Below are 26944 nucleotides of genomic sequence, written 5' to 3'. Positions count from 1 at the left end.
CTTCCTTCTCCTATTTTCCCAACTATCTTGTGAGGTAGGTTGGGTTGGGTTGAGAGAGAGAGAGGGACCAGCCCAAAGTCATCCAACTGCCTTTCATAGCTAAGACAAGACTGAAACTCACCATCTCCTGCTTTCTGGCTTGATGCCTTACCACTAGACCAAACTGGCTTCTGTAACTTAAATCCATGATTCTGGATTCTGCGTCATGAGACAAGGCAGAACAGGCCAGGAAGGATCAAAAAAAGTCAAAATGGCAGCCAGGATGGTGCAATCAAAGCTTCACCTGTTGTTGTTTCCATGTGCATCAATGCTACAATCACAGCATCGTGCCTTCTATTTTGTCTTTTTTTTTTTACCGTGCCCTGTGGACACCCCTGGACCAAGACCAGGAACTCCTGGAATTTTCTGTGCTATCACCTCCTTACAGATCTTGAAGAGGACTAATCAATCCCCCAGATGGACCACTTTTCTGGGGTCCCCTTGAGCAGGTAGATGATGAGACCTCTTGTGTCTTATCCAATGCAGGTTCAACCAGAGCAAAGATGTAATGCATTTGGGCACAATGCTTTCTATTTGAAGATGCCACAACTTCCTGTTGTGGGGCCCTCCCCACCAAATCTTCCCTTCTTGGATTCCCTACAACTCTTGGGCACACTAGATGATGGCACTGGGCATTTTTCGTAGACCAAGGGTGGAAGATGCCCAAACCAAAGGAGACAACCTAGAAGACAGGGCAGAAACCGTTTCTTCAATTTGGGGAGTCTAAAAAGCTTGATCATTCAATTAGAATAGCATAACAGAGTTGGAAGGGACCTTGGAGGTCTTCTAGTCTAACCCCCTACTTAGGCAGAAACCCTACACCACTTCAGAGAAATAGTTATCCAACATCTTGTTAAAAACATCCAGTGTTGGAGCATTCACCACTTCCGGAGGCAAGTTGTTCCACTGGTTAATTGTTCTAACTGTCAAGAAATTTCTCCTTAGTTCTAGGTTGCATCTCTCCTTGATTAGTTTCCACCCATTGCTTCTTGTTCTGCCCTCAGTGCTTTGGAGAATAGCTTGACTCCCTCTTCTTTGTGGCAACCCCTGAGATATTGGAACACTGCTATCATGTCTCCCCTAGTCCTTCTTTTCACTAAACTAGACATACCAAGTTCCTGCCACCGTTCTTCATACATTTTAGCCTCCAGTCCCCTAATCATCTTTGCTGCTGTTCTCTGCATTTTTTCTAGGGTCTCCATATCTGGGGAGAGCAGCAATTCCAAAGGACTCCATGCTCTCAACCCCACCCTCCTCAGCCATGGGTTTCCCCCTGTGAAGCTCTCCAACTGCTGATGTGAACTTTTTTCTAGCCAGCGTTCCAAGGCTTGGAAGTGAAGGAGATCTCAGAAGGCATCTAGGGCCACAGGCCAAGAAGAAGGCTTCATTGTGGGCTGCCCTGGCCCAATCTTGCTTGAAGGGCACCAAGTATGATAACAAGAGTTCTCTGCAGCATGAAAGGTTGAGTTGATCAAGACTATCCCAAAAAAGTCTGATAGTCCTGATCAATTCAACCTTCCATGCTGCAGAGAACTCTTGTTATCAGGACTATCCCAAAAGGTCTGGACTTCCTGGGAACATAGCTAACTGAACACACGCACGGGGAGAGGTCTCCAAAGGATTTCTCTGTTGTGCCCTATCTGCGGATCTGGCAGCAGATTTGGACAGTGAGGAGGTTGGGGAGGAACATGGGCCGGTCCTGGAGTCTGGGGAAGGCTCTGATGAGTGTTCTGTATCATAGGCAGAGATAGAGCCAGGGCCGTCTGACAGTTATCAGCTGCCTTTAGAATTGGACATCAGTGGGGCAGAAGAACAGTTGGATCCTGTTCCCAGTGTGCACATGCGCAGAGCTGCCAGGAGAAGGGAACAGCTAAGGAACAAGGATTGACTCGGAGCAAAGCCACAGGTGGACAGTGAATGGCCCCTCCCATAGGGAATAAAGAGACGCAAAAGGGGAGGGGAGTTTGCAGGAGACAATTAGTTCAATTCATTAGAGTGAAGATCTGTTCCTGACTTCTTGCCAAGTACTTGCTGCTCCAATGTGGCATTTGGAAGATATCAGCCTGGCAGCTCTCCAAGCCTGATAAAGATCTGTAGTTGTGAAATCTCTTGAAAGACTTTTGGCCGGGACTTTGCTGAAGAGGAATTCCCTTTAAACTAAATAAAAGGATTTTTAGAATAGAATAGAATAGAATAGAATAGAATAGAATAGAATAGAATAGAATAGAATAGAATAGAATAGAATAGAATCTTTTATTGGCCAAGTGTGATTGGACACACAAGGAATTTGTCTTGGTGTATATGCTCTCAGTGTACATAAAAGAAAAGAACATCAAGAATTCTAAGGTACAACACCTAATGATAGTCATAAGGAATAAATAAGCAATCAAGAAACAATCAATACCAATATAAACTGTAAGGATACAAGCAACAAAGTTACAGTCATAAGTGGAAAGAAATTGGTGATGGGAACGATGAAAAGATTAAGTTCAGACTTAGTAAATAGTTTGACAGTGTTGTGGGAATTATTTGTTTAGCAGAATGATGGCATTCGGGGAAAAACTGTTCTTGTGTCTAGTTGTTCTGGTGTGCAATGCTCTATAGCATCGTTTTGAGGTAGGAGTTGAAACAGTTTATGTCCAGGATGTGAGGGGTCTGCAGATATTTTCACAGCCCTCTTCTTGATTCGTGCAGTATACAAGTCCTCAATGAAAGGCAGATTGGTAGCAATTATTTTTTCTGCAGTTCTAATTATCCTCTGAAGTCTGTGTCTTTCTTGTTGGGTTGCAGAACCGAACCAGACAGTTATAGAGGTGCAAATGACAGACTCAGTAATTCCTCTGTAGAGCTGTATCAGCAGCTCCTTGGGCAGTTTGAGCTTTCTGAGTTGGTGCAGAAAGAACTTTCTGCTTTTTTGATGACGTTTTTGATGTTAGCTGTCCATTTTAGATCTTGCGATATGGTAGAACCTAGAAATTTGAAGGTCTCTACTGTTGATACTGTGTTGTCTAGTATTGTAAGAGGTGAAAGATGGAAGGATTTCTTCTAAAGTCTCCCACCATTTCTCCGGTTTTGAGTGTGTTCAGTTCCAGATTGTTCTGGTCACACCACAAGGCTAGTTATTGAGGCTAGTTTATCGGAACAAGGAGTCAACTTCATGCTTTTGGGAAGCCTAGGTCAGAACATTCTCCCTGGAGAATAGAAGGCTCTTCTGCCTTCTAACTGGAGGGATAGGTATCCCATCAGCTTTTATAACCCACCCGGTCAGGGTGTAAAAGAATTTCCCCTCCAGACAGTCAATGAGGTCATCTATCAGCCACTGACCAACCACTCACACACAGTCTTCATCAGACAGGACACTGGGATTCGAGACATCCAACCAAGGAAGACAGGCAAACAGAACTATCCTTTGATGCTTCTAAGAATATGGAGGTGCCATCTGACATATTTCTGGGCTATTGAGCCACTGAAAGCCCTGAGAAGGTCTGTCAAGCACATCCCACCTGCTTTGCACCTGAATTGGGACAGAGAGTCAACCTGGAGCCCATCTTCAGGAAATGTCTCTCTAGTGCAGGGGTCTCCAATCTTGGCCACTTTAAGACTTGTGGACTTCAACTCCCAGAGTTCCTCAGCCAGCTGAGGAACTTTGGGAGTTAAAGTCCACAAGTCTTAAAGTGGCCAAGGTTGGAGACCCCTGTGCTAGACAGAAGTTCCCTGAAGATGAGCTCCAGCGTAAGTCTGAAAGCTCAGAAGACAAAACCTTTGGTCCCAGTGATCGACCCAGACTGGATCTTGCAACATTATCCTGGGACACGTATATTCATTCATGGGAGTCAACCTCTCCCTTCAGGAGCAGATCATTTCTAAGGTATAAGGTCTCCTGCCTTGGGCAGAGGGTTGGACTAGAGGACCTCCAAGGTCCCTTCCAGCCCTGTGATTCTAGAATTCTGCCTCCACTAAACCCAGAATTCTTTTTCCATTTTGCTTTTTCAGTTTAAGTCGGATTCTATAAAGGTTAATGCCAATTTCCCCCTAATTCTGGAAACTGCCCAGAACCAAATATTTGTCCTTTTTCAATCAACAGCCACAAAATTTAACTTTGCAGTCTTCTGTCAGAATTACATTTTCACTCCTCCTGCAATCATTCAAACAGGGCGTAAGGTACTTTAAAAACATCCTTTAAAAGTTATCTTCAAAGCATCCCTAAAAGAAAACCAGGCAACCATCAGACTCTTTGGCAGCTGCCTACATCAAAAGAAATCCCTTTTCCAACAAGCATGATTTCTGTTGAGAAAGATTAGTTGAGGAAAAAAGAGAGGGATTTACAAGAATGCCAGTAACCGAACTATGTTAAATTTAGAACCAATAAATTGGTGTTTACGTTAGTATAGAGACTTGTTAACTTGCTTTCCAACAGGATTTCCTCTGATCCAGAAAGGATGCAGGACTAACATAACCATCTTCTGAATCTTTATCCATCCTTTAAAATGAAGAACAAGTTTTCGTTGGAAAACTTAAGGTCAGCCAAGTCCTTAAAGAAAACAAGTTTAATCTCCTGTATCAGATGAACTGCATCCTAAGGTTCTTAAGGAACTGAATGATGGTCTGGCTAAGCTATCCTGTCTTTGAGAAATCCTAGAGAACCAGGGAAATGTCAAATGGCTGGAAAAGAACCATCCTTAAATTCAAACAGAAGGAAAGGAAGATTTAGAAAACAACAGGCCAGTCAGTCTGACTTCAATATCTAGGAAGATTCCAGAGCAGGCATAAAGAGATCAGTGGAAAATAGGTTGACCCCTTCTCCTTTGAGGGGCTGCCACAAAGAAGAGGGGCTCAACCTATTTTCCAAAGCACCAGAAGGCAGGGCAAGAAACAATGGATGGAAACTAACCACGGAGAGAAGCAACCTAGAACTAAGGAGAAATTTCCTAACGGTGAGAGCAATTAACCAGTGGAACAGCTTTGCCTTCAGAAGTGGGTGCTCCAACACTGGAAGCTTTTAAGAAGAGACTGGACAGCCACTTGTCTGGAATGGTATAGGGCCGTGTTGGTGAACCAATGGAACGCGTTCCAGAAGCGGCACACAGAACCATCCCGCAAGAGATACGTGGCCTCGCTGGCTCCTCTTCTACATTCCTGTGCACACACGCATGCCAGTCAGCTGGCCTTCGCGTGTGCGGGATCGCCAAAACCCTGAAGAGCAGCATTCTGTCACGCATGTGCGAGCCGGAACCCAAACTTCCAGGTTTACATCGCGTGCATGCGTGATGGCCAACTGTTCATCGGGCGTGTGTCCGTGCCAAAAACCAGAAGTTCAGGTACCGGCTCGCACATGTGCAATGGAATGCTGCTCTTCCGAGTTTTCAGCGCTCCCACACATGACATGAGAGCCACACAGTCCAGGCAGATGGTTTTGCATGCCATTCCTGGCATGCAGGCCGGCACGTGGTGACGTAAAAGGTTAGCTATCACTGGCATAGGGTCTCCTGCTTGAGCAGGGGGTTGGACTAGAAAACCTCCAAGGTCCCTTCCAGCTCTATTATTCTATATTATTATTATTATTATTATTATTATTATTATTATTATTATTATTATTATTATTATTATTATTATTATTATTTAATTTTTATACCGCCCTTCTCCCGAAGGACTCAGGGCGGTGAACAGGCTTTTGCAAATGCAAGGGTTACTAGAAATCAGCATGAATTTGCCCAGAGCAAATATGCCAACTAACCCTGTCTCAATTTTTTCAACCATCAGCTTACTTAATAAATAGAGGGAATGCTATCAACATAATATACCTTGACTTCAGCAAAGCATTTGAGAAACACAATGACATGTTGATTAACAACCTATTGTGGCATGCACAGAATGACAATTAAGAGGATACACAGTGATAAAGAGAATTTGTATAAGATGTTTTATAGATGGCATCTACCACCCCCACCCCACCCCCGACAAGAATACCCAGAATGTTCAAGTATAAATCCGAAAAATGTTGGAAATGTCATCAGACACCTGATTCATATTATCATATGTGGTGGACTTGCGTGGAAGCTAAAAGAAACTGGACTAAAATCCACACATGGTTGGAAAAAATGATAAAAAAACATATAGACTTTAAACCAGAAGTTTTTTTATGGGGATAATACCAGAAACTTACAACAGAGAATTGAGATATTTGATTGTGAATGTAGTAACAGCAGCTAGGATTGTATTTGTGAAAATATTTACAGATCCCTCACATCCAGGACATAAACTGTTTCAACTCTTACCCTCAAAACAACGCTATAGAGCACTGCACACCAGAACAACTAGACACAAGAACAGTTTTTCCCGAATGCCATCACTCTGCTAAACAAATAATTCCATCAACACTGTCAAACTATTTACTAAATCTGCACTACTATTAATCTTCTCATCGTTCCCATCACCAATCTTTTTCCACTTATGACTGTATGACTGTAACTTTGTTGCTGGCAATCCTTATGATTTATATTGATATATTGACCATCAATTGTGTTGTAAATGTTGTACCTTGATGAAGGTATCTTTTCTTTTATGTACACTGAGAGCATATGCACCAAGACAAATTCCTTGTGTGTCCAATCACACTTGGACAATAAAAAATCTATTCTATTCTATTCTAGGATTGTATTTGCTAAGAATTGGAAAAGTGAGAAAATACCATTGCAAGATGAAATTATTAAGAAAATAATGGAATGTGCAGAAATGAGTAAATTAACATTTGAAATTAGAGAACAGGAAGATAAACAATACTATAAGATATGGGATTTATTTTACCAATGGTTAGAAGGAAAAATATGCTAAAAAAGACTTGAGAGAGGTTTTATAAGGAATGGGTTTTTGAATGATATAACTGATTTAAGATGATGGAATAAATGATGTAATAAGATAAAATATTAATTTAGAAAGGAGAGAATGAACTACTATAGTCAATTAAAAGATGAATTGATTAAAATATTTGGATATAAACTAGATTGACAAAATGTAAGAATAGATAAATTAATAATATGTACATGTTGAAGTTGCACAAAAGATTTGTAATCAACCTACCGACACATTGTATTGGATTGAAGATGTTTTTATGTTTGTTTGTATTAAAAAAAAATCCAAAAAAAAGAGGATACACAGTGGGCCCCAAAATCAGAGGGGATGCATACATGGATCCTCCTCAAAGTGGAGGCATAGATTGTGGAAATTCTGCCAGGATCAGTCCTGGCACCTCTTTTGGTCAATAGTTTTATTAAGGATTTGGGTGAAGTGATAGAAAGAACGCTTATCAAATGTTCAAGCGACACAAAATGTTTAGTGGGGAGAGAATACAAGCAGTCCCTGACTTACAACTATTCATTTAGCAACCATTCAAAGCTATGGTGGGGGAAAAAGTGACCTATAATCAGTCCTCGCACTTATGACCATCGCAGCATCCCTATGGTCACATGATCAAAATTGAGGTGCTTGGCAACTGTCACATATTTATGATTGTTGCAGCATCCCAGGGTCACGTGATCACCATTTGTAACCTTCCCAGCCAAGCAAAGCCAAGTGGGGGGAAGCCAGATTCACTTAACAACTGCAGCGATTTGCTTAACGGCAGTGGCAAAAAGTTCATAAAATCAGGCGGAACTCAACAGCTGCCTTGCTTAGCATTGGTTCTTGAAAAAAGACATCTCAAAATAGTTCCCTGTTGCACACCGGATGTGAACCAGCCAGCCAAGTGACGTGGCAAGAATAACAGAACGACAGAGTTGGAAGGGACCTTGGAGGTTTTCTAGTCCAACCTACTGCTCAAGCAGGAAACCCTACACCCTATATAATGGAATATTGCACCCAGTTTTGGTCACGATCTAAAACAGATGTTGAGACTCTGGAAAGAGTGCAGAGAAGACCAACCAAGATGATTAGGGGGATGGGGGCTAAAACATACGAAGAACGGTTGCAGGAACTGGGCCCTGCTAGTGTAGTGAAGAGAAGGACCATGGGAGACAGGATAGCAGTCTTCCAATATTTGAGGGGCTGCCACAGAGATGAAGGGGTCAACCTATTTTCCAAAGCACCCGAAGGCAGGACAAGAAGCAGTGGATGGAAGCTTGTTAAGGAGAGAGCCAATCTAGAACTAAGGAGAAACTTCTTAACAGTGAGAACATTTAACCAATTTAATGACTTATCTTCAGAAGTTGTGAATGCGCCAACACTGGAAATTTTTAAGAAGAGATTGGACCGTCATCTGTCCAGAATGGTACAGAGTGTCCTGTTAGTGCAAGGAATTGGATTAGAAGAACTGAAGTCTTAGTGCCATTTTATAACAACCTAGTAAGACCACACCTGGAATACTGCAACCAATTTTGGTCACCATACTACAAAAAAGATGGTGAGACTTTGGAAATAGTTCAAAGAAGAACAACTAAGATGATCAAAGGTCTGGAGGCTAAACCATATGAAGAACAGCTGCAGGATTTGAGTTTGGCTAGTCTAAAATAAAAGAAGAACTAAGGGGTGACATGATAGCGGTATTCCAGTAGTTGAGGGGCTCCCACAAAGAAGGGGGGGTCAAATTATTATTTATTATTATCAAATTATTACCCAAAGCACCAGAATGCCAGACAAGACACAATGGATGGAAACTAATCAAAGAGAGAAAGCAACCTGGAATTAAGGAGAGACACTGAAGACAATTAACCAGTGGAACTGCTTGCCACCAGAAGTTGTGGAGGTTTTTAAGAAGAGACTAGACAGTCACTTTTCTGAAATGGTATAGGTTTTCTTGCTTGAGAAGAGGGACCCCCGAATCCCCCGAGGCAAAGCAGCCTTATTGCCAACCGACTTCTCCCCCCCCCCCGCAAGAAAAGAAGTCCGGGAAGCGGCTCCAGCTGTTTGAATTTCCCCCAGACCCTCGCTTCGGGCTCAGCTAAGCCCCCCTCCTCCAGTACAGCCGCGTGTTGGGAGCGCCCAGGTGGGACAGTCGCAACCTCGAGGCGGGGAGTCGTCTCGCGAAGCCGCTTACCTGCTGCGCTTTCCTCTTCCTCTTCAGCGCAAGCTAAGAACTCAAGCGACGACCAGCTGCGGTTTGATCCGCGCGGATCCAGGCGGGGTTTTTCTTTCGCAGCCCACGTGAGGACGGTCACCAGGGGAGCTGTCGGAGGCGTGGAGAAAGGCCGCCCTTCGCATCCCCTTCCCGCGAGTGGAATCTGGTTGTCTGTGGCAGGACGTGGGGGCTCAAGGAGACGAGGATCGGGGCGGGCGGAAAAGAGCATCCAAGATGCGCGTCTTGGAACTGGGGATGGCGAAAGTTTGTGGGTGTCGCCGCCCGCCCGCGCAGTTGCAATCAGCAGACACTTAGACTTGGCTCGCTGGGCCTTTGCTTCGCGTTTGAGGCTCACCCTCCTTCCTCTTCTTTCCTTCCTTCCTTCCCGTTTTTGCCTTGGGCAAGAATAAAAATTCACCCAGGGACCGAAGAATCTTTTCTGAGAACGATGACCGTATAATGATAAAAATCCCGTTGTAAGCAAAGATATTCTTAGCCTATAGAATAAGAACAATTTCTGGATGGAAAGACTTGCGTCCAGAAGTTGTGGAAGTTTTTAAGAAGAGATTGGACAGCCATTTGTCTGGAATGGTCAGGTAGTCCTTGACTTACAATCTCAATTGAGCCCCAAATTTGTTGATAAGTGAGACAGTTATTGAGTTTTCTTCCATTTTATGACCTTACTTGTCATACATATTAAGTAAATCACTGCAGTTAAATTAGTAACATGGTTGTTAAGTGAATCTGATTTCACCATTGATTTTGCTTGTCAGAAGGTCACAAAAGAGGAATCACATGACCCCGGAAAATTGCAACCGTCATAAATATGAGTCAGTTGCCAAGGGTCTGGATTTTGATCACATGATCATGAGGATGCTGAAATGGTCATAAGTCTGAAAAACGCTATTCACTTTTTCAGTGCCATTGTAGCTTTGAACAGTGACTAAATGAACTGTTGTAAGTCAAGGACTATCTGTATAGGGTTTCCTGCCAGAGCAGGGGGCTGGACTAGAAGACCTCTATGGTCCCTTCAAACTCTGATAATTTATTAACAGTTATTTTTATATTTATTTAATAATATATTAAATATTATTAAATAAATATTAAATAAATATTAATAACAGTATTTATTAAGTTATTCTGTTAACAGAATCATTCAGTGTTTTCTTCCCACCACCCCCTGGGAAAAAACACTGGTGGAGCTCTGCATCCCCCCACACACACACGTGGAAGTGCTACAGCCCTACCATGGATTTTCTCTTCCAAATATATTTTAAAGCTCAGAGCATTATCCAGTTCAATAGCATTTGTTCAAATTATGCTGCGCTTATACTGTATGTTGGTGGCAGCAAGATTACTTTATAAACAAAAATTCAATCCCCACAATGGAAGAATCAGTTGATGGAGTTGATGTATTTTTGTATTTTATATTATAATAGTAATAGCACTTAAGACTTATATATTGCTTCACAGCCCTCTCTAAGCGGTTTACAGAGTCAGCCTCTTGCCCCCAACAATCTGGGTCCTCATTTTACCCACCTCAGAAGGATAGAAAGCTGAGTCAACCTTGAGCCTGGTGACAATCGAACTCCTGGCAGTGGGCAGAGTCAGTCTGCAATACTGCATTCTAGCCACTATTCATCATTCATGGATGGATGGGGGAGGGAAGGGAGGGAGAGAGGGAGGAAGGAAGGAAGGGCAATAGCCATAGCACTTAGACTTACGTACCACTTCACAATGCTTTATGGCATTTCTCTGGGTGGTTTAAAGAGCCAGCATATTGTTTCCAACAATCTGGGTCCTCATTTTACCCACCTCAGAAGTATGGAAGGCTGAGTCAACCTTGGATCGAACTTCTGGCAGTGGGCAGTTTGCCTGCAATGCTGTATTCTAACCACTGTGCCACCCATAGCTCTAAACTAATAAAAATAAAAGAACATCAATTGTGTTGTGCTAAATTCACTCAACGCTGGGAGTGCTGAACACCAACAGAGCTCCTTAACTGGGAAAGAACACTTTCGTATTGGCAGCCCCACCTAGTCAGTTTCAAAAGCTTAAGTGAAACCGATTGCGGGATTCCCCCACTTGTAACAGCTGACTGGCCATGTCTGGGTTCTCAGGCTAAACAGAGGCAGTCCTGTTGAGGTTTGGAGTGGGAACCCATGCAGAATTCCAGCACTGGAAAGAAAACATTGCAAAATGTGGCAGTGCCAACCTCCTTCTGTGCTGTTGGCAGCATTATTAATGCAAGGAAAATTAGACAAGCCTGGAATTGTGATCTGTTTAAAGGAAGTTTAACACTGTAAGCCGCCCTGAGTCTTCGGAGAAGGGTGGGATATAAATGTAAAATGTAAAAAAAAAAAAAAAAGTTTTCCTTCAGGCCAGGGATGGATACATTCGCCCTGCAGGTGCCACAAAGGCGGAAACTGATCAGGATCAAATGTGAGCCTGAATGAATGAATGAATGAATGAATGAGTGAGTGAGTGAATGAGCTGGAAGGGACCTTGGAGGTCTTCTAGTCCAACCCCCTGCTCAAGCAGGAGAACCTATACTATTTGAGATAAATGACTGTCTAGAGTCTTCTTAAATGAGGTGTCCTTTCTGGTTACATTACAGGTAGTCCTTGACTTAAAAACAGTTCATTTAGTGACTGATTGAAGTTACGAAAGTGACAATTTTTCATACTTACGGTCTTTGCATCGTCCTCATGGTCATGTGATCCAAATTAAAACGATTGGCCGCTGACTTATATTTATGACGGGTTGGAGTATCCCGGAGTCACAGGATCCCCTTTTGTGCCCTTCTGACAAGCAAAGTCCACGAGGAAGCCAGATTCACTTAACAACCCTATGACTCACTTAATGACTGCAGTGATTCACTTAACAACTATGGCAAGAAAAGTCATAAAATGGTGGCAACACTCTCTTAACAACTCTCTCACTTAGCAATAGAAATTTTGGGCTGAAATGTAGTTATAAGATTAACTGTACTAAGGACTGCAGGAGCAGTTCATCTGCAGAATAGATGACAATTTCTTTGTTGCCAAATACCACATTTCTTCTCTCTTTTTCTCAGTTAAGAAATACAGTCAGCAACTTGGGGAAACTGCTTTAAACTCTGAAACAAGTAGGTTTTCTTCCTAATTTAGCACCTTACTCTCTCAATCCTGCTTCCAATTCCATCCAGTGATGTCCGTAGTCTACATTAAAATAGGTTTATCTTTGGCTGCACCCAATAAAGACAATCTTATGTGCAACAGCAGGCAATTTGCATTGGGTGATCTTTTAGCGCCCTCTAGAGGACGCTAAAAGGGACGCGGTGGCTCAGGGGCTAGGATGTTGAGCTTGTCGATCGAAAGGTCAGCAGCTCAGTGGTTCGAATCCCTAGTGCTGCCGTGTAACGGAGTGAGCTCCCGTTACTTGTCCCAGCTTCTGCCAACCTAGCAGTTTCGAAAGCACGTACAAATGCAAGTAGAAAAAATAGGGACCACCTCTGGTGGGAAGGTAACAGCGTTCCATGCACCTTTGGCGTTGAGTCATGCTGGCCACATGACCACGGAGACGTCTTCGGACAGTGCTGGCTGTCAAGGTTCCAAAAAAACCTCTTCTGCATAAAAAAAACTCAGAAGCCATTGTCTTTCAGAGTTCTTTACTAGCATGAGGAAACTGGCACACGATGAGTGGAATTCCAAAACTGAACTTCCGGATTCTTTTCCCCAGTTATACACACCCCAAGAGTCCCACCCCCCTGACCCCTTTGCTGGTCACATGGTCCCACGTTCTCCCAGTTCATTCAAATATCTTCTCACCACTCTTCCTGTAGATGTGAACACCATCCGACCTTGACCGCTTGAAGAATGTTACCATACCCCTCAACCCCCCTTCTTCCCCCCAGGGGAAAAATGTGGCAGCGTCTGGAACCCTAAAGTCTAGTATGGTTTCCAGGCCTGACAGGCGTCCCCCCTTCGAAAAGAAGCTATATCCTAGGAAAGAAAACAAAGAGTTAATAAAGAAGAGTATCAGTGGTCCACACTTCCCTTCTATCCCCCTCTCCCCCCTCCAAGAGGTTTTTTAGGTTTGTCAGTGAAAGTGTCGTGAAATTGTTTAATCAAATTGTCCGCATTTACTTTCCAACTTTTGACCCAGGTAGATTCAGATAATGGATATCCCTTCCAGTGGACTAAATATTGTAATTGACCTCTGTATAGTCTAGAGTCAAGGATTTTCTTGATTTCATAGTGGGTTTCACCTTGGATTATCAAGGGTGGTGTGGGAGCGGCAGGTTGAGGTCTCAGACCAGACTGTCTAGCAGGTTTTAATAAGCTGGTATGGAATACCGGGTGTATTTTCCCCAACATTCAAGGGAGCTTGAGTTGGACGGTAACGGGATTAATAATTTTTAAAATGGGGAAAGGACCCAAAAATTTTGGACCGAATTTTCTGCTGGGTATTCTCAACCTCAGATACTTAGTAGATAAAAAGACTTTATCTCCAATGCGAAAAGGGGGTTGAAGGGAACGGTGTTTGTCAGCTTGGGCTTTGTAATTCCGAGCTGTCACAGCTAAGGCCTTTTTTGTATTTTCCCAACCATTTTTCAACGAATTCATCCAGTCCGTTAGGGAAACAGAAGTGGGGGGTTGCACGGGGAGTTCAGGCATTGGAACGAAGTCCATGCCGGTGGTTACTTGAAAAGGGGTTAACCCCATGCTGGTGTGTACAGCATTATTATATGCGCCCTCTGCAAATGGTAACAAATCTGACCAGTTTTCTTGTTGGTAATTTACATAACACTGTATGTATTGTTCTACCATCGAGTTTAATTTTTCAGCCGCCCCGTTGGTCTCTGGATGGAACCCAGAACTAAGTCCTTGAGAGGACCCAATGGACCATAGGAACTCCCTCCAGAACTTGGCTGTGAATTGAACACCCCCGTCGGATATTATCCTTTTAGGAACTCCATGCAGTCTGTAGATGTGTTTGACGAAGAGCTTTGCTAATTTTCTCGCCGATGGCAATCCGCTGCACGCAGTGAAGTGGGCCTGTTTAAAGAACAAGTCCACTACGGTCCATATCACTGTATTACCCCCACTAGGTGGGAGTTCAACAATAAAATCCATGGCAATCTCTTCCCAGGGTCTGGTGGGTTCGGCTACGGGTTGCAGGAGTCCAGGGGGTTTCCCTGGTCTGGACTTCATGGTGGCGCAGGTAGCACAGCTCCGGACATAGTCTTCGACATCTGATTTCATTTTTGGCCACCAGAATTGTCTTCTAGCCAAGTGGAGAGTCTTTAAAAATCCAAAGTGACCTCCTAGGCGAGAGTCGTGGCTTCTTTGTAGTATAGGCAGCCGCATAGCGACGGGTACATAAATCTTGGTTCCCTTCCAGGGTATTCCATCCCTTAAGGTGAGGTCTGGCAAGTTTTCTTTAAACCAAGCATCGTCAGTGAGTGCTGATTTTAATTCCGCTAGTAGTTTATTTGGTGGGATGTTAGTACTACGGCGTGATCGCAGTCGAGTAAGTGCTTGGCTGGCCGGTTCGCTATCAGGAATCATCGCATGTATTACCTCTTCGCGTTGGCTGTCAAATTGTGGTTTCCTGGATAGGGCGTCAGCCAGTAGATTTTGGTCGCTGGGGATGTATTTGAGGGTGAAATGGAACCGTTTGAAAAACTGAGCCCATCGAACTTGTTTGGGAGAAAGCTTTCGAGGGGTTTTTAAGTATTCGAGGTTTTTGTGGTCCATCCACACCTCGAATGGTTCCTTTCCCCCTTCAAGGAAGTGTCTCCAGGAGAGGAGTGCCCAGCGCACTGCAAAGGCTTCCTTTTCCCAAACTGCCCATCTGCGTTCAGTGTCCGTCAGTTTTTTAGACACGTACGCGCAGGGCATAAGATTGTTGTCGGTATTCCGTTGTAATAAGACAGCGGCTACTGCTACATCACTTGCATCAGCTTGGACCACAAAAGGTTTATTTGGATCCGGGTGTTGAAGAATTGGTTCCATCGAGAATAGGCGTTTTAGGTGTTCAAAGGAACGTTGGCAGTCCATTGTCCAAGGTAGGGGTTGGTTAGGTTTGGGTTTGGTGGGTAATCGCCCAGTTTTTAGCAATTCTGTTAATGGTAGAGCTACTTCTGCGAAAGAAGGAATGAATTTGCGGTAAAAATTTGCGAATCCCAAGAAACTTTGAAGTTGCTTACGTGTGCGTGGCGGTTGCCAATCCAACACCGCTTTTACTTTTCCTGGGTCCATTTCGATACCTTTGTTTGATATTCGGTAACCTAGGTAGTCTAGGGATTCCTTATGGAATTCGCATTTGGAAAGTTTGACATATAGCTTGGCCGCTAGGAGCTTTTTAAGGACTTGTCTGACCAATTTGATGTGTTCTTCGATATTGTTTGTGTAGATAAGAATATCATCTAAGTAGACAAGAACCCCATTGTAGAGATGGGGGTGCAGGGTTTCATTAATTAGTTGCATAAAAACAGCTGGAGCCCCTTGGAGGCCAAAAGGCATGACACGGTATTGGAAACCCCAAGGGGCAGTTGAAAGCCGTTTTCCATTCATCACCTTCCTTGATGCGGACCCGGTAATAGGCTTCCCTTAAATCCAATCTGGTGAAAATTTTGCCTTTTGATAAGTGGTTCAACAAATTGTGCATAAGTGGTAAAGGGTATGTGTTTTGTATGCAAATTGCATTGATATTTTTGAAGTCAATACACAATCTAAGCGAACCATCTTTCTTTTGTTTAAATAGCACGGGCGCAGCTACAGGTGATTTTGCTGGTTCAATGAACCCTCTGGCTAGGTTAGTGTCAATGTATTTCCTTAGTTCAGACATTTCGGCTGGCGTCATTGAGTACATTTTGGGTTTTGGTAATTTTGCCCCAGGGTGCAATTCAATTGCGCAATCAGTTTGTCGGTGGGGGGGTAAGAGGTTACATTCATCCTCGCTAAAAACGTCTGATAAATCCATGTATGCTTTAGGGATGCGGGGGTCATTAGGAGATGGATTGGATATGGTGGTTGTTGGTTCCCTCTGGTGGTCATTTTGGATAAGGTTTTTTCGGCAGGGGAATTGGGTCTAAGGGTCTGAAAGTCCATATAATTTTCCTGAATCCATCCTCCCATTTGATTGTGGGTTCCCATTTGTCCAACCAAGCTAAACCCAGGATGATGGATTCTGACATCTTTGGAATTACTATGAATCTTATAAGTTCATGATGGGCTCCAATTTCTAAGCGAACCAGTTGTGTGATTTGGGTTGCTGGAACGCCACCAATCAAGGTTCCATCTACTTGGTGGAATTTAATTGGGTGTTTCAAGGGAAATGTTTTTATACGGAGTTGGGCGACCGTAGAGGTTGAAATTAGGCATCTGGTGCATCCTGTGTCCACAATAGCTTCTAAATCTTTTTTGGCCCCTCCTCCTGGAATTATTAAGTTTACTTTGATAGCAAAAGGAGGAATGGGTGCACTCACCATTGGGTCGTTTTCTGCTTGGTTTGAGTCGTCAGGAGGTGAATCAGATGACGGAGGGTCAGTAGGGAGGTCTATGGCTTGTCTCGCAAAGCGACTGGTATTCGGATTTTTTCAGGGGGGGTTGCGTGATCGGGTAACAGTTGGTGGGCGATACTGTGGGAGGGGTGTTGGGGCTAGGCAAACTGACACCCGATGTCCTAGTTTTCCACAACGGTAGCATTTGATTATTGTTGAAGGCTGAAAGGTGGAGGGTGTGGTTGGTTTTAAGAGGGAGGGTCTTGTAGGTGGTCGTTGTGGAGTTGTAGTTGGTGATTGGCTTTGGAGGGGGTTGAATTCTCTGTCCAGAGCTATGGACACGTTGTACCAGTCATTTAGTTGTTCTGGGATTCCTCTGGTGGAGCAGGCTTTTCTGATGTTTTGATCGATCGCCTCTTTGAAGTAGTGGAGGAGAATGCGATCTGGCCAATGTCTAAGATTACCAGCAACCGTTCTGAAATCCCATACAAATTGTTTTAGAGGCCTGTTACCTTGCTTCATCGTTTTTAAGGTGGTTTCACATTCTGCAATTAGGTCATCATCTTGAAACCGGTTGCAAAGCAGTGCCATGAATCCGTGAACATCGTTTAGTTCTGGTGCACGTTCATTGTGTAGTTGAGCTATCCATTCTGAGGCTAGCCCCACGTTCATACCATCCGAGATGGCGTTGATTAGGCTTCTTTCTGATGGGTATTGATGTCTATATTGTTCAACGTAAGCCTCAATTCTGCTGAGAAAGTAAGCCAGGTGGTGTGGATTTCCATCAAAGGTTGGTTTGAAAGGGGGAGGGGCTGGGTGAGGGGGTGCAGGTGGGTTTAGCTGGCCTGCTTGCGGTTGAAGAGGGATTTGCGTTGCTATTGTGGCTGGTTGCTGAGCTGTAAAGGGGGGTGGAATTCCCCCTGGCTGCTGAGAAGGAAGTCCTTGAAATGCTTCAGTTGACGAGGCAAAAATCGGCCTGGGGCCCCCATGAAAGAAAGGTGCTGAACTTGCTGGTTGCCATTGATATTGGATCCAACCTTGTCCAGGATAAAATGCCCAACATTTAGAATAGAATAGAAGCAGCAGGAGGCAGCGTAGGCCTTTGTTGGCGGGAAAAGTCAATTGGAGGGGGGAGTTGAGATTCCCCCCATGTCCCTGGTGCTGCCTGAACTCCCTGCCGTCTGAAGGAGGGAAAGGAGGTCCTCCTGCGTTCATCGGAATGGCTTTGAGCTTCAGTAATTTCTCCCTCTCTGGTGGGAGGGAAGGTGAATCTGGGCTGAGCTAAAGGCTCTCGAGGTGGGTGAGCTGAGCTTATACGAGGCCTCACTTCCAAACGCTCAAAAGTTTCAGGGAGGTCTAATAGGGACTGGGATTTCAGGGGGTTTGTCAGGTCCCAATCCAGTGACTCTCCCGATTCTCCGGGTTTTACTGTCCTCCATCGAGGTTGAGAAGAGGGAGGGGGCTCTCCATTCCGCCCCAGGGAAATGTTTTCTTCCGAACGACAGCTTACCCATGAATCGGAGTCTTTGGGCCGTGCACCAAGCTGACAAGCAGGCTCTACCACTTCGGGTTTTTGAGTCATATCTTCTGATGGGAAGTAGGTGATTTCAACTAAGTCCTCAGATTCCAACTTCTGTGCTACTTCCACGTTTTCAGCTTGCTGCCCTTCCATCTTCGCTGGGTCTTTGCTCCGCTGTGGAAGTTGCGGAGGCTGGGGCCCAGCACCCCCCTAACAGGCCCCCTCTGAGCGGAGGAGAGGGTACCGTTAAGCAAAAGAAATTTATGAGTTTTGGAATAATGTCAAGGTTCCAGAAAAACCTCTTCTGCATAAAAAAAACTCAGAAGCCATTGTCTTTCAGAGTTCTTTACTAGCATGAGGAAACTGGCACACGATGAGTGGAATTCCAAAACTGAACTTCCGGATTCTTTTCCCCCCTGACCCCTTTGCTGGTCACATGGTCCCACGTTCTCCCAGTTCATTCGAATATCTTCTCGCCATTCTTCCTGTAGATGTGAACACCATCCGACCTTGACCGCTTGAAGAATGTTACGATACCCCTCAACCCCCCTTCTTCCCCCCAGGGGAAAAATGTGGCAGCGTCTGGAACCCTAAAGTCTAGTATGGTTTCCAGGCCTGACACTGGCTCTTCGGCTTTGAAACGGAGATGAGCACTGCCCCCTAGATTCGGCAATGACTAGCACGTATGTGCGAGGGGAGCCTTTACCTTTACCTTTAGAGGAATACACAGCATTTGCCAGGTGTCCAGGATTAATCCTTATTTATTGCTGCTCTTCAGTTGGTCACTTTCCAGCATTTCTGGGTGGTTTATAGAGTCAGCATCTTGCCCCCAACAATCTGGGTCCTCTTTTTATCAATCTCAGAAAGATGGACGACTGAGTCAACCTTGAACCAGTCAAGTTGAATTTCAGACTGTAGACAGAGTTAGCCTCCAATACTATATTCTAGCCACTGCTCCACCAGGCCTGACAATAAATAGCTAAATGTATGAGACCCAAAGACAGACACTGCCTTTATTTCATGGTTGGTTGGTTGGTTGGTTTGTATTTTACCCAAGAGACAAAGGAGGAAAGTCATTTGTGGTCTTCTCTTGCATCGACATTTCTTAGGTAAACTTCCAAAAGAAAATTGCTGTATTGTTTTATGAATGGCCACAGAAGAAAAGAGGAAAGGCAGAGGGTCAGATCATAGAATCCGGGAGCTGGAAGGGACCCTGGAGGTCTTGTAGTCTAACCCCCTGCCCAAGGCAGGAGTCCTTATACTATCCTGGACAAATGGCTATCCAATCTTTTCTTGAAAACCTCCAGTGATGGAGCATCCACAACTCTGGGTGATGAGCCATTGATTGATTGCTCTCAGAGTCAGGAAACTGGCTTTTCGTGCCTAAGTACAGGAGCTTACTTGTTCTGATCTAGCTCCCCAAACACGACAAACCCTCTGAAGTTCTCAAAGATTCCTTTATTAGGAGCACCAGCAGCCCTGGCAAAAAATTTCTCTCACACCGCAAGCGAACAAATCTGTCCAGCAGGGAGATGAATAGTTGTCTGCCACACCTATTCATCTCCTCCCGCTGCCTTTTCTCCCCAGAGCTAGGGTGGGGCTTCACTAGCAGCAGTGGCTCTTCTGTCCCAAGGACCGACCCATGGATTTCCACTGTTCTCCTCTCCTCTGCCTTCTGTGCCTCCCCAGCTGTTCCTCCTCTTCCTCATCACCCACCTCCAGACCTGGGGGCTGTTGACTCTCCATCTGAGGGCTGACAGAGAGCCCAGGCTCTCTCTCTCTTTCTCTCTCCCCACCACCCTCGGAGCTCTCTGACTCCCACACCGCTGCAGCCTCCGATTCGGCTGCTGGAGGGTCTGGTGGCCAAGAGGCCACAACATTACTTTTCTGACCACTGAACTGTATTTTGTTACAGGGAGGTTTGCTGAAACATGGGGGCTTACAAGAACAGGATGGGACAGGCTTAGTCCCAGGCTTCTTACAGTCGCAAACAACCAGCCTGGCACAGAACACAAACAACTAGTATTTTGAGCTATATTTATCCAGATGTAATCACATCCGCACTAATAAAATTTGTCTTTAATATACATAGTTTAAATTTCAATGTACTCTCATAAACTTTTTACACCAGAGGAATTTTTAAAAAAAATATTTACATTAGAAAAAAGAGCCATACAAATGTTGAAGGAAAACAGATCGGTGTCATCTCTAAGCTACTCAGAGGTATGAAGTCACACAAATCCACCAAAGAATTGTTTGATTGAGTTTCCAGGGAGATCCTCCCATGAATGTTTCACATCCAAAGTCCTCCTGGCCAGGACAAGGTCAGATGCTGGTGCTGCTGGATTGGAACTTCAGGCTGTTGGAAGTTGTGCACTGCATGGCATTCGACCTGCGAGACTGCAGCACTTTGGCCAAGTACCAGAGGAAGATGAGGAAGCCTGGAGAAACAGGAGGAGATCATAGATGTCAAGCAGTTCCTGGAAGGGATTGAGAAATTTGGACACGTGGATAGAACTGCAGTGTAATGTACTGTAGGAATAACCTTGAGGAAAGGAGGAAGAGCTGCAGTCAAAGAAACAGATAGATTAAAGAAATTTGAGTCCGGGGCAGAAATGTAACCTGAGAAAGCATCTCAGGCAGGAACCTCCCTAGTTCATGTGAAGATCAAGGGAGGAAGGTGGACGTGCAATCAGACTTCCAAGCTTCTGTTACTATAACCTTATCATAAAAATAGGCAATAGACAGTTGTCTATTTTAGTTTATTCTCTTCTTCTCAGAGAACAACAACTAAGATGATCAAAGGCCTGGAGAGTAACAGATTAACAGAGTTGGAAGGGACCTTGAAGGTCTTCTAGTCCAACCCCCTGCACAAGCAGGAGACTCTATAACATTCCAGACAAGCGGCTATCTATTCTCTTCTTAAAAGTCTCCAGTGGTGGAGCACCCACAACTTCTGGTGGCGAGCTGTTCCACTGGTTAATCAGGAAATTTCTTCTTAGTTCTAGGTTGCTTCTTTCCTTCATTACTTTCCATCCATTGTTTCTTGAGGTGATTTGAAGACTACACTGACCCCTCTTCTTTGTGGAAGAATCTTGGAAGACTATCAAGTCATCCCAGCCCTTCTCTTCATTAGATTAGACATGCCCAGTTCCTGCAACCATCCTTCATATGTTTTAACCTCCAGTCTGATAATCCATCTTTGTTGATCTTCTTTGCACTCTTTCTAGGGTCTCAGCAACTTTTTTTGTATAGGTTTCCTAACTTTGGTTTCCCTTGAAAGGTTGAAATGCAGCAGTGTTGAAGTCTTTTCACCATCAGATCTGTCTGTTGTGGATGATCAATAGTGTGGGAAGGCATGGAATTCGAGGTAAAGCACATTCTTTACATTGGTCACCACACTATAAAAAAGATGTTGAGACTCTAGATTCTAGAGTCTTGAAAGAGCGCAGAGAAGAGCAACCAAGATTATAAGGGTGGAGGCTAAAACATACGATGAACAATTGCAGGAACTGGGCATGGTCAGTCTAGTGAAGAGAAGGACCATCACTTTCACAAGCTCAGATTGAATTGAATTGAAAAGATGAAGTCACAGCCAAAATGCAACTCTCTCTTGTGTTGCATGACAATCCAGGGGACAAAAACTGATAAAGTGGCAGATCTCCAGAGTAAGGGGAGCAGGAATACTCACTGACCTTGGAGAGAGTTGATGATGGTGAAAAGATACACAGCCACCAGCTTAAAGGTCCCAGAAGCGAACGCAAAAAAGACCAGCCCCCACGGGATGCCCAGGACACAGCTCAAGCCCAGAAGCATCACCACATATTCCCAGTGATGCTCTCGATGTCTCAGCCTGAGAATCTCATACACCATGGTGGCCAGCATGATGCTGTTGAAGAAAAGCACCAGGCTTAAATAGCCCAAATTCAGGAAATTGTTGATCTCCTTTCTGGTAATCCAGCAGCTGGAGAAGAAGAAGAGAAAAACACAGAAAGATAAGTCTAGGCACTATTTAACTAGCTGGAAGGTGCATGAAAACGAATATGAGCTTTCAAATAGGCTGGGAAATTTTCTTTAAGCTGACACCTTCCCAAAAAACATGAATTTCCAGGAAGCTCCAGTGCCAATCATGAATCTGATGCATCCCATTCTCTTTGTGGCCTCTGCTCATTCCCTGATTCCCTTGTTCTCCAAGAAACTGGATTGATGGAAATGATGTTATAGCATTACCTGGCTACAGGTGTTTTTATCATGAGCCACGAGGGACAAAAAGATGGCCAGTGGCCACGAGGGACAAAAGATGGCTTAGTGAGCCTAGTCACAATACATCTTGATAGAATCATAAAATCCCAGGACTGGAAGAGACCTTGAAGGTCTTTTAGTCCAACCTACTACCCAAAGGCTTATACTATCCTGGACAAAAGTTGTCCAATCTTGTCTTGAAAACTTCCAGTGATGGAGCATCCATCCATCCATCCAACCATCCTACCAGCCACCCACCCACCAATTGATCTAGGAAATCATGACATAGGTGCAATTCAAATATTTAACCCAAAACCTAAAGAGAGAGAGTGAACACATGACACCCAGACAATAGGTAAAGTGGGATAACCTGGAAGAGTCAATAATAATAATAATAATAATAATAATAATAATAATAATAATAATAATAATAATAATAATAATAATAATAATAATAATAATTTAATTTATAGACCGCCCTTCTCCCGAAGGACTCAGGGCGGTTTACAGCCACTATAAAAACAGAAAACAACACATACAATGCTAAAAACAACCCTTAAAAAACTTATTCAAATGGCCAATTTAAAATACAGTATTAACCCTATAAAATTTAAAATTTAAAACCCATATTTAAAAATTCAAGCCAGTCCAGCAAGGCGGAATAGATAGGTTTTAAGTTTGTGGTGAAAGATCCAAAGGTCGGGCAGTTGTCGGAGTCCAGGGGGAAGTTCGTTCCACAGGGTAGGAACCCCCACAGAGAAGGCCCTCCCCCTGGGGGCCGCCAGTCGACATTGCTTAGCTGACAGCACCCTAAGGAGTCCCTCTCTGTGAGAGCGCACCGGTCGCTGGGAGATAAGACGATGGCAGTAGACGGTCCCGTAAGTATCCCGGTCCTAAGCCATGGAGCGCTTTAAAGGTAGTAACCAACACCTTGAAGCATACCCGGAAGACAACAGGCAGCCAGTGCAGTCTGCGCAGGATAGGTATTACGTGGGAGCTCCGAACTGCTCCCTCAATAACCCGCGCAGCCGCATTCTGGACTAACTGGAGTCTCCGGGTGCTCTTCAAAGGGAGCTCCATGTAGAGAGCATTGCAATAGTCCAAGCGAAAGGTAACGAGAGCATGAGTGACCGTGCATAGGGCATCCTGGTCCAGGAAGGGACGCAACTGGCGGATCAGGCGAACCTGATAAAAAGCTCTCCTGGAGACGGTCATCAAGTGGTCTTCAAAAGACAACCGCCCATCCAGGAGCATGCCCAAGTTGTGCACCCTCTCCATCAGGGCCAATGACTCGCCCCCAACAGACAGCTGCGGCTACAGCTGACTGTACCGGGGTGCCGGCATCCACAGCCACTCCGTCTTGGAGGGATTAAGCTTGAGCCTGTACCTCCCCATCCAGACCCGTACGGCTTCCAAACACCGGGACAGTACTTCGACAGCTTCGTTGGGGTGGCTCGGGGTGGAAAAGTACAGCTGCGTATCATCAGCATACAGTTGGTATCTCACCCCAAAACCACTGATTATCTCACCCAGCGGCTTCATATAGATGTTGAACAAGAGAGGCGAGAAAATCGACCCCTGCGGCACCCCACACATGAGGCGCCTCAGAGTCGATCTCTGCCCTCCTGTCAACACTGTCTGCATCCGGTCAGAGAGGTAGGAGGAGAACCACCGATAAACGGTGCCTCCCACTCCCAAACTCTCCAACCGGTGCAGCAGGATACCATGGTCGATGGTATCAAAAGCCGCTGAGAGGTCTAATAGGACCAGGGCCGAGGAATAACTCTTATCCCTGGCCCTCCAGAGATCATCCACCAACGTGACCAAAGCCGTCTCCGTACTGTATCCGGGCTGAAAGCCGGACTGGAACGGGTCTAGATAGACAGTTTCATCCAGGTACTGGGGTAGCTGACGTGCCACCGCACTCCCTACAACCTTCGCCGTAAAGCGAAGATTGGACGATAATTTCCTAAAACAGCTGGGTCCAGGGAAGGCTTCTTGAGGAAAGGTCTCACCACAGCCTCTTTCAAGGCTGCGGGAAAGACCCCCTCCCGCAAAGAAGCATTTGTAATCTCCCGGAGCCAGCCTCGTGTCACCTCCTGCGTGGCCAGCACCAACCAGGAGGGGCACGGGTCCAGTAAACATGTGGTGGCATTCAGCCTTCCCAGCAACCTGTCCATGTCCTCGGGAGTCACAGGGTCAAAACTATCCCAAACAGTCTCAACAAGACGGGTCTCGAAACTCTCGCCTGGATCTACCCAATTTTGATCCAATCCGTCCCGAAGCTGAACGATTTTATCGTATAGATAACCGTTAAACTCCTCGGCACGCCCTTGTAATGGGTCCTCCCGCCCTTCCTGTTGAAGGAGAGAGCGGGTCACCTGAAACAGGGCGGCCGGGCGGTTATCTGCCGACGCAATGAGGGAGGAAACGTAAGAACGTTTCGCATCCCTCAATGCCACTAGGTAGGTCCTATTATAGGACCTAACTAGTGTCCGGTCAGACTCAGAACGGCTGGATCTCCAAGCACTCTCTAGGCGTCTTCTCCGGCATTTCATCTCCCTCAGCTCCTCAGAAAACCAAGGGGCTGGTTGAGACTGACGCCGGGTCAGAGGCCGCAAAGGCACGACACGGTCCAAAGCTCCAGCCGCGGCCTGTTCCCAGGCCGCGACTAGCTCTTCAGTCGTGCCGTGGGCCAGATTCTCGGGAAACGGCCCAAGCTCCGTCAGGAACCTTTCTGGGTCCATCAGGCGCCTGGGACGGAACCAACGTACTGGTTCCGTCTCCCTGCGGTGGTGGGTAGCGGTCAGAAAGTCCAGACGAAGGAGAAAATGATCTGATCATGACAAAGGTTTGACAACTAAATCATTTAAAATCAGATCATTCAACCACTGGCCAGAGATAAAAATCAAGTCTAGGGTGCCTCCCCCGATGTGAGTCGGGCCATCAACTAACTGAGTCAGGTCCATGGCCGTCATGGAAGCCATGAACTCCCAAGCAGTCGCGGATGCTGCGCCAGTTGATGGCAGGTTGAAATCCCCCATGACCATCAGTCTAGGGGTTTCAACTGCCAACCCAGCCAGCAACTCCAACAGCTCAGGCAGGGCTGTTGTCACGCAGCAAGGAGCCAGGTACGTGATCAACAAGCCCACCTGAACCCTACGACCCCACTTCACATAGAGGGATTCACACCCAGCTATCTGAGGCACAGTGGTCTCCCTCGGTTCTAGACTCTCCTTAATAATAACCGCCACCCTGCCACCCCTACCTTGGGCCCTCGGCTGATGGAATGCTCGGAAACCTGGTGGGCACATCTCTACTAGGGGAACCTCCCTTTCAGTGCCCAACCAGGTCTCCGTAATGCCCATAATGTCTGTGGTCCCCTCCTGAGTTAGATCTGAAATCAGGGGGGCTTTGTTAACCACGGACCTTGCGTCAGCCGAAGGCCCAATTCCCGGGTACTCTGGCCACTCGGGGAACGGGAAAATTCTGGGGGGCCGGAGCACGCGATCGCTCTCAAATAGTGAGGGCGTACCCCTGAAACCTGATATGCCCCCCCTTCCGCCATATCTGCCTCTCCCACTTACCGTATTGATAACACAACCCTGATAAACTGAGACAAAACCCTCCCCCGGCACCTTCGGACCTGTTAAATTACCGCCACGAACACTTGCTGGACTAGGCTCCCTACCCGATGGGTTCCCCCCCCCATCCTCCCCCCCAACCCAGACTCGTCAATTCCCATACTCCCCTTAAAATTCCCATTAAAACTCCCCTTAAAAAAATGATTAAAACAGTTTGTTAAAAATCCCCTAAGCCTCTATTTTTAGCATGCCACCTCTCGGGTGCATGCTTCCAAAACCCGTCCTCAAGGTGGGCCCTCGATAACGTAGAGGGCCAAACCCGCGAGAGAGGGGCATCTCGCAGGACAAGAAGGTCAGTCGCTGAAAATGTCCGCATGATGAAAAAAACCGGCGAGCAGACCCATCTTGGACGGTCAGGATATCTCCGGGTGACATGTTACATCAACACATGATTTAATTATTTCTGGGGACTTTAAGGCTAGAGTTGGCAGTACTGTACTGAATTTAAAGGATAAAGACTTTTTTTTAAATTGGAGGCCACTTTCCCTCTGGAACATATATCTCATGATAAGGGCTTATACCATCTTGGACAAAAAACAGGATTTTCCAGGATGCTTCGGTACCAATCATAAATGTGATGTATCCCATCCTCTTTATGGCCCACACTCATTCCCACACCCTCAACATACAACCATTCGTTTAGCAACAGTTCAAAAAAACTGTGTACTTAAAAGAAGTGACTTAGGACCACTTTGCACACTTACAAAAGTCACATCCCCAGTCCTATGATCAGAGAGTGTGCATGTCAGGCTACCTCCGACGGTAAATAGGAAAGAATTCACCTTGACTCCATTTGGAATGAAAACAAGTACTTATACTTTTACAGTCTTGATAGCAGCCAAGCAAAGCTGGAACTGAGACAAAATATGGCAAACATATCATATCCCCCCAATTGTCCCTCCTCCTTCAGGAGGTCAGGCTGGTCTGGTCCAATGCCAACTCCTTCACGGCCCCTCGTGGTA

General features: G+C 45.4%; 2 protein-coding genes across 6 annotated transcripts in view; both read right to left on the bottom strand.

The window, feature by feature from the left end:
• The window catches only part of LOC131183962 (adhesion G-protein coupled receptor G1-like), a 51805-nt gene extending 42358 nt beyond the window's left edge, over positions 1–9447 (bottom strand). Inside the window, exon 1 of the mRNA XM_058154767.1 lies at positions 9068–9447. Within this exon, the coding sequence (XP_058010750.1) occupies positions 9068–9317 (250 nt within the window). The 5' untranslated portion in view covers positions 9318–9447. The remainder of the gene's footprint in view (positions 1–9067) is intronic.
• A 10672-nt stretch (positions 9448–20119) lies between these two features.
• Positions 20120–26944, bottom strand: part of ADGRG1 (adhesion G protein-coupled receptor G1) — a 72952-nt gene continuing 66127 nt past the window's right edge. For all 5 annotated transcript variants that reach the window (XM_058154761.1, XM_058154762.1, XM_058154763.1 and 2 more), the window contains 2 exons: positions 21792–22060; positions 20120–20537 (listed from right to left, as the gene is read on the bottom strand). In XM_058154761.1, coding sequence (XP_058010744.1) covers positions 20422–20537; positions 21792–22060 — 385 coding nt within the window. In that variant the 3' untranslated portion in view covers positions 20120–20421. The remainder of the gene's footprint in view (positions 20538–21791; positions 22061–26944) is intronic.

Source organism: Ahaetulla prasina, chromosome 12, assembly GCF_028640845.1.
Source record: "Ahaetulla prasina isolate Xishuangbanna chromosome 12, ASM2864084v1, whole genome shotgun sequence".
Lineage (NCBI taxonomy): Eukaryota > Metazoa > Chordata > Lepidosauria > Squamata > Colubridae > Ahaetulla > Ahaetulla prasina.
This window is presented reverse-complemented; position numbering and strand designations above follow the sequence as displayed.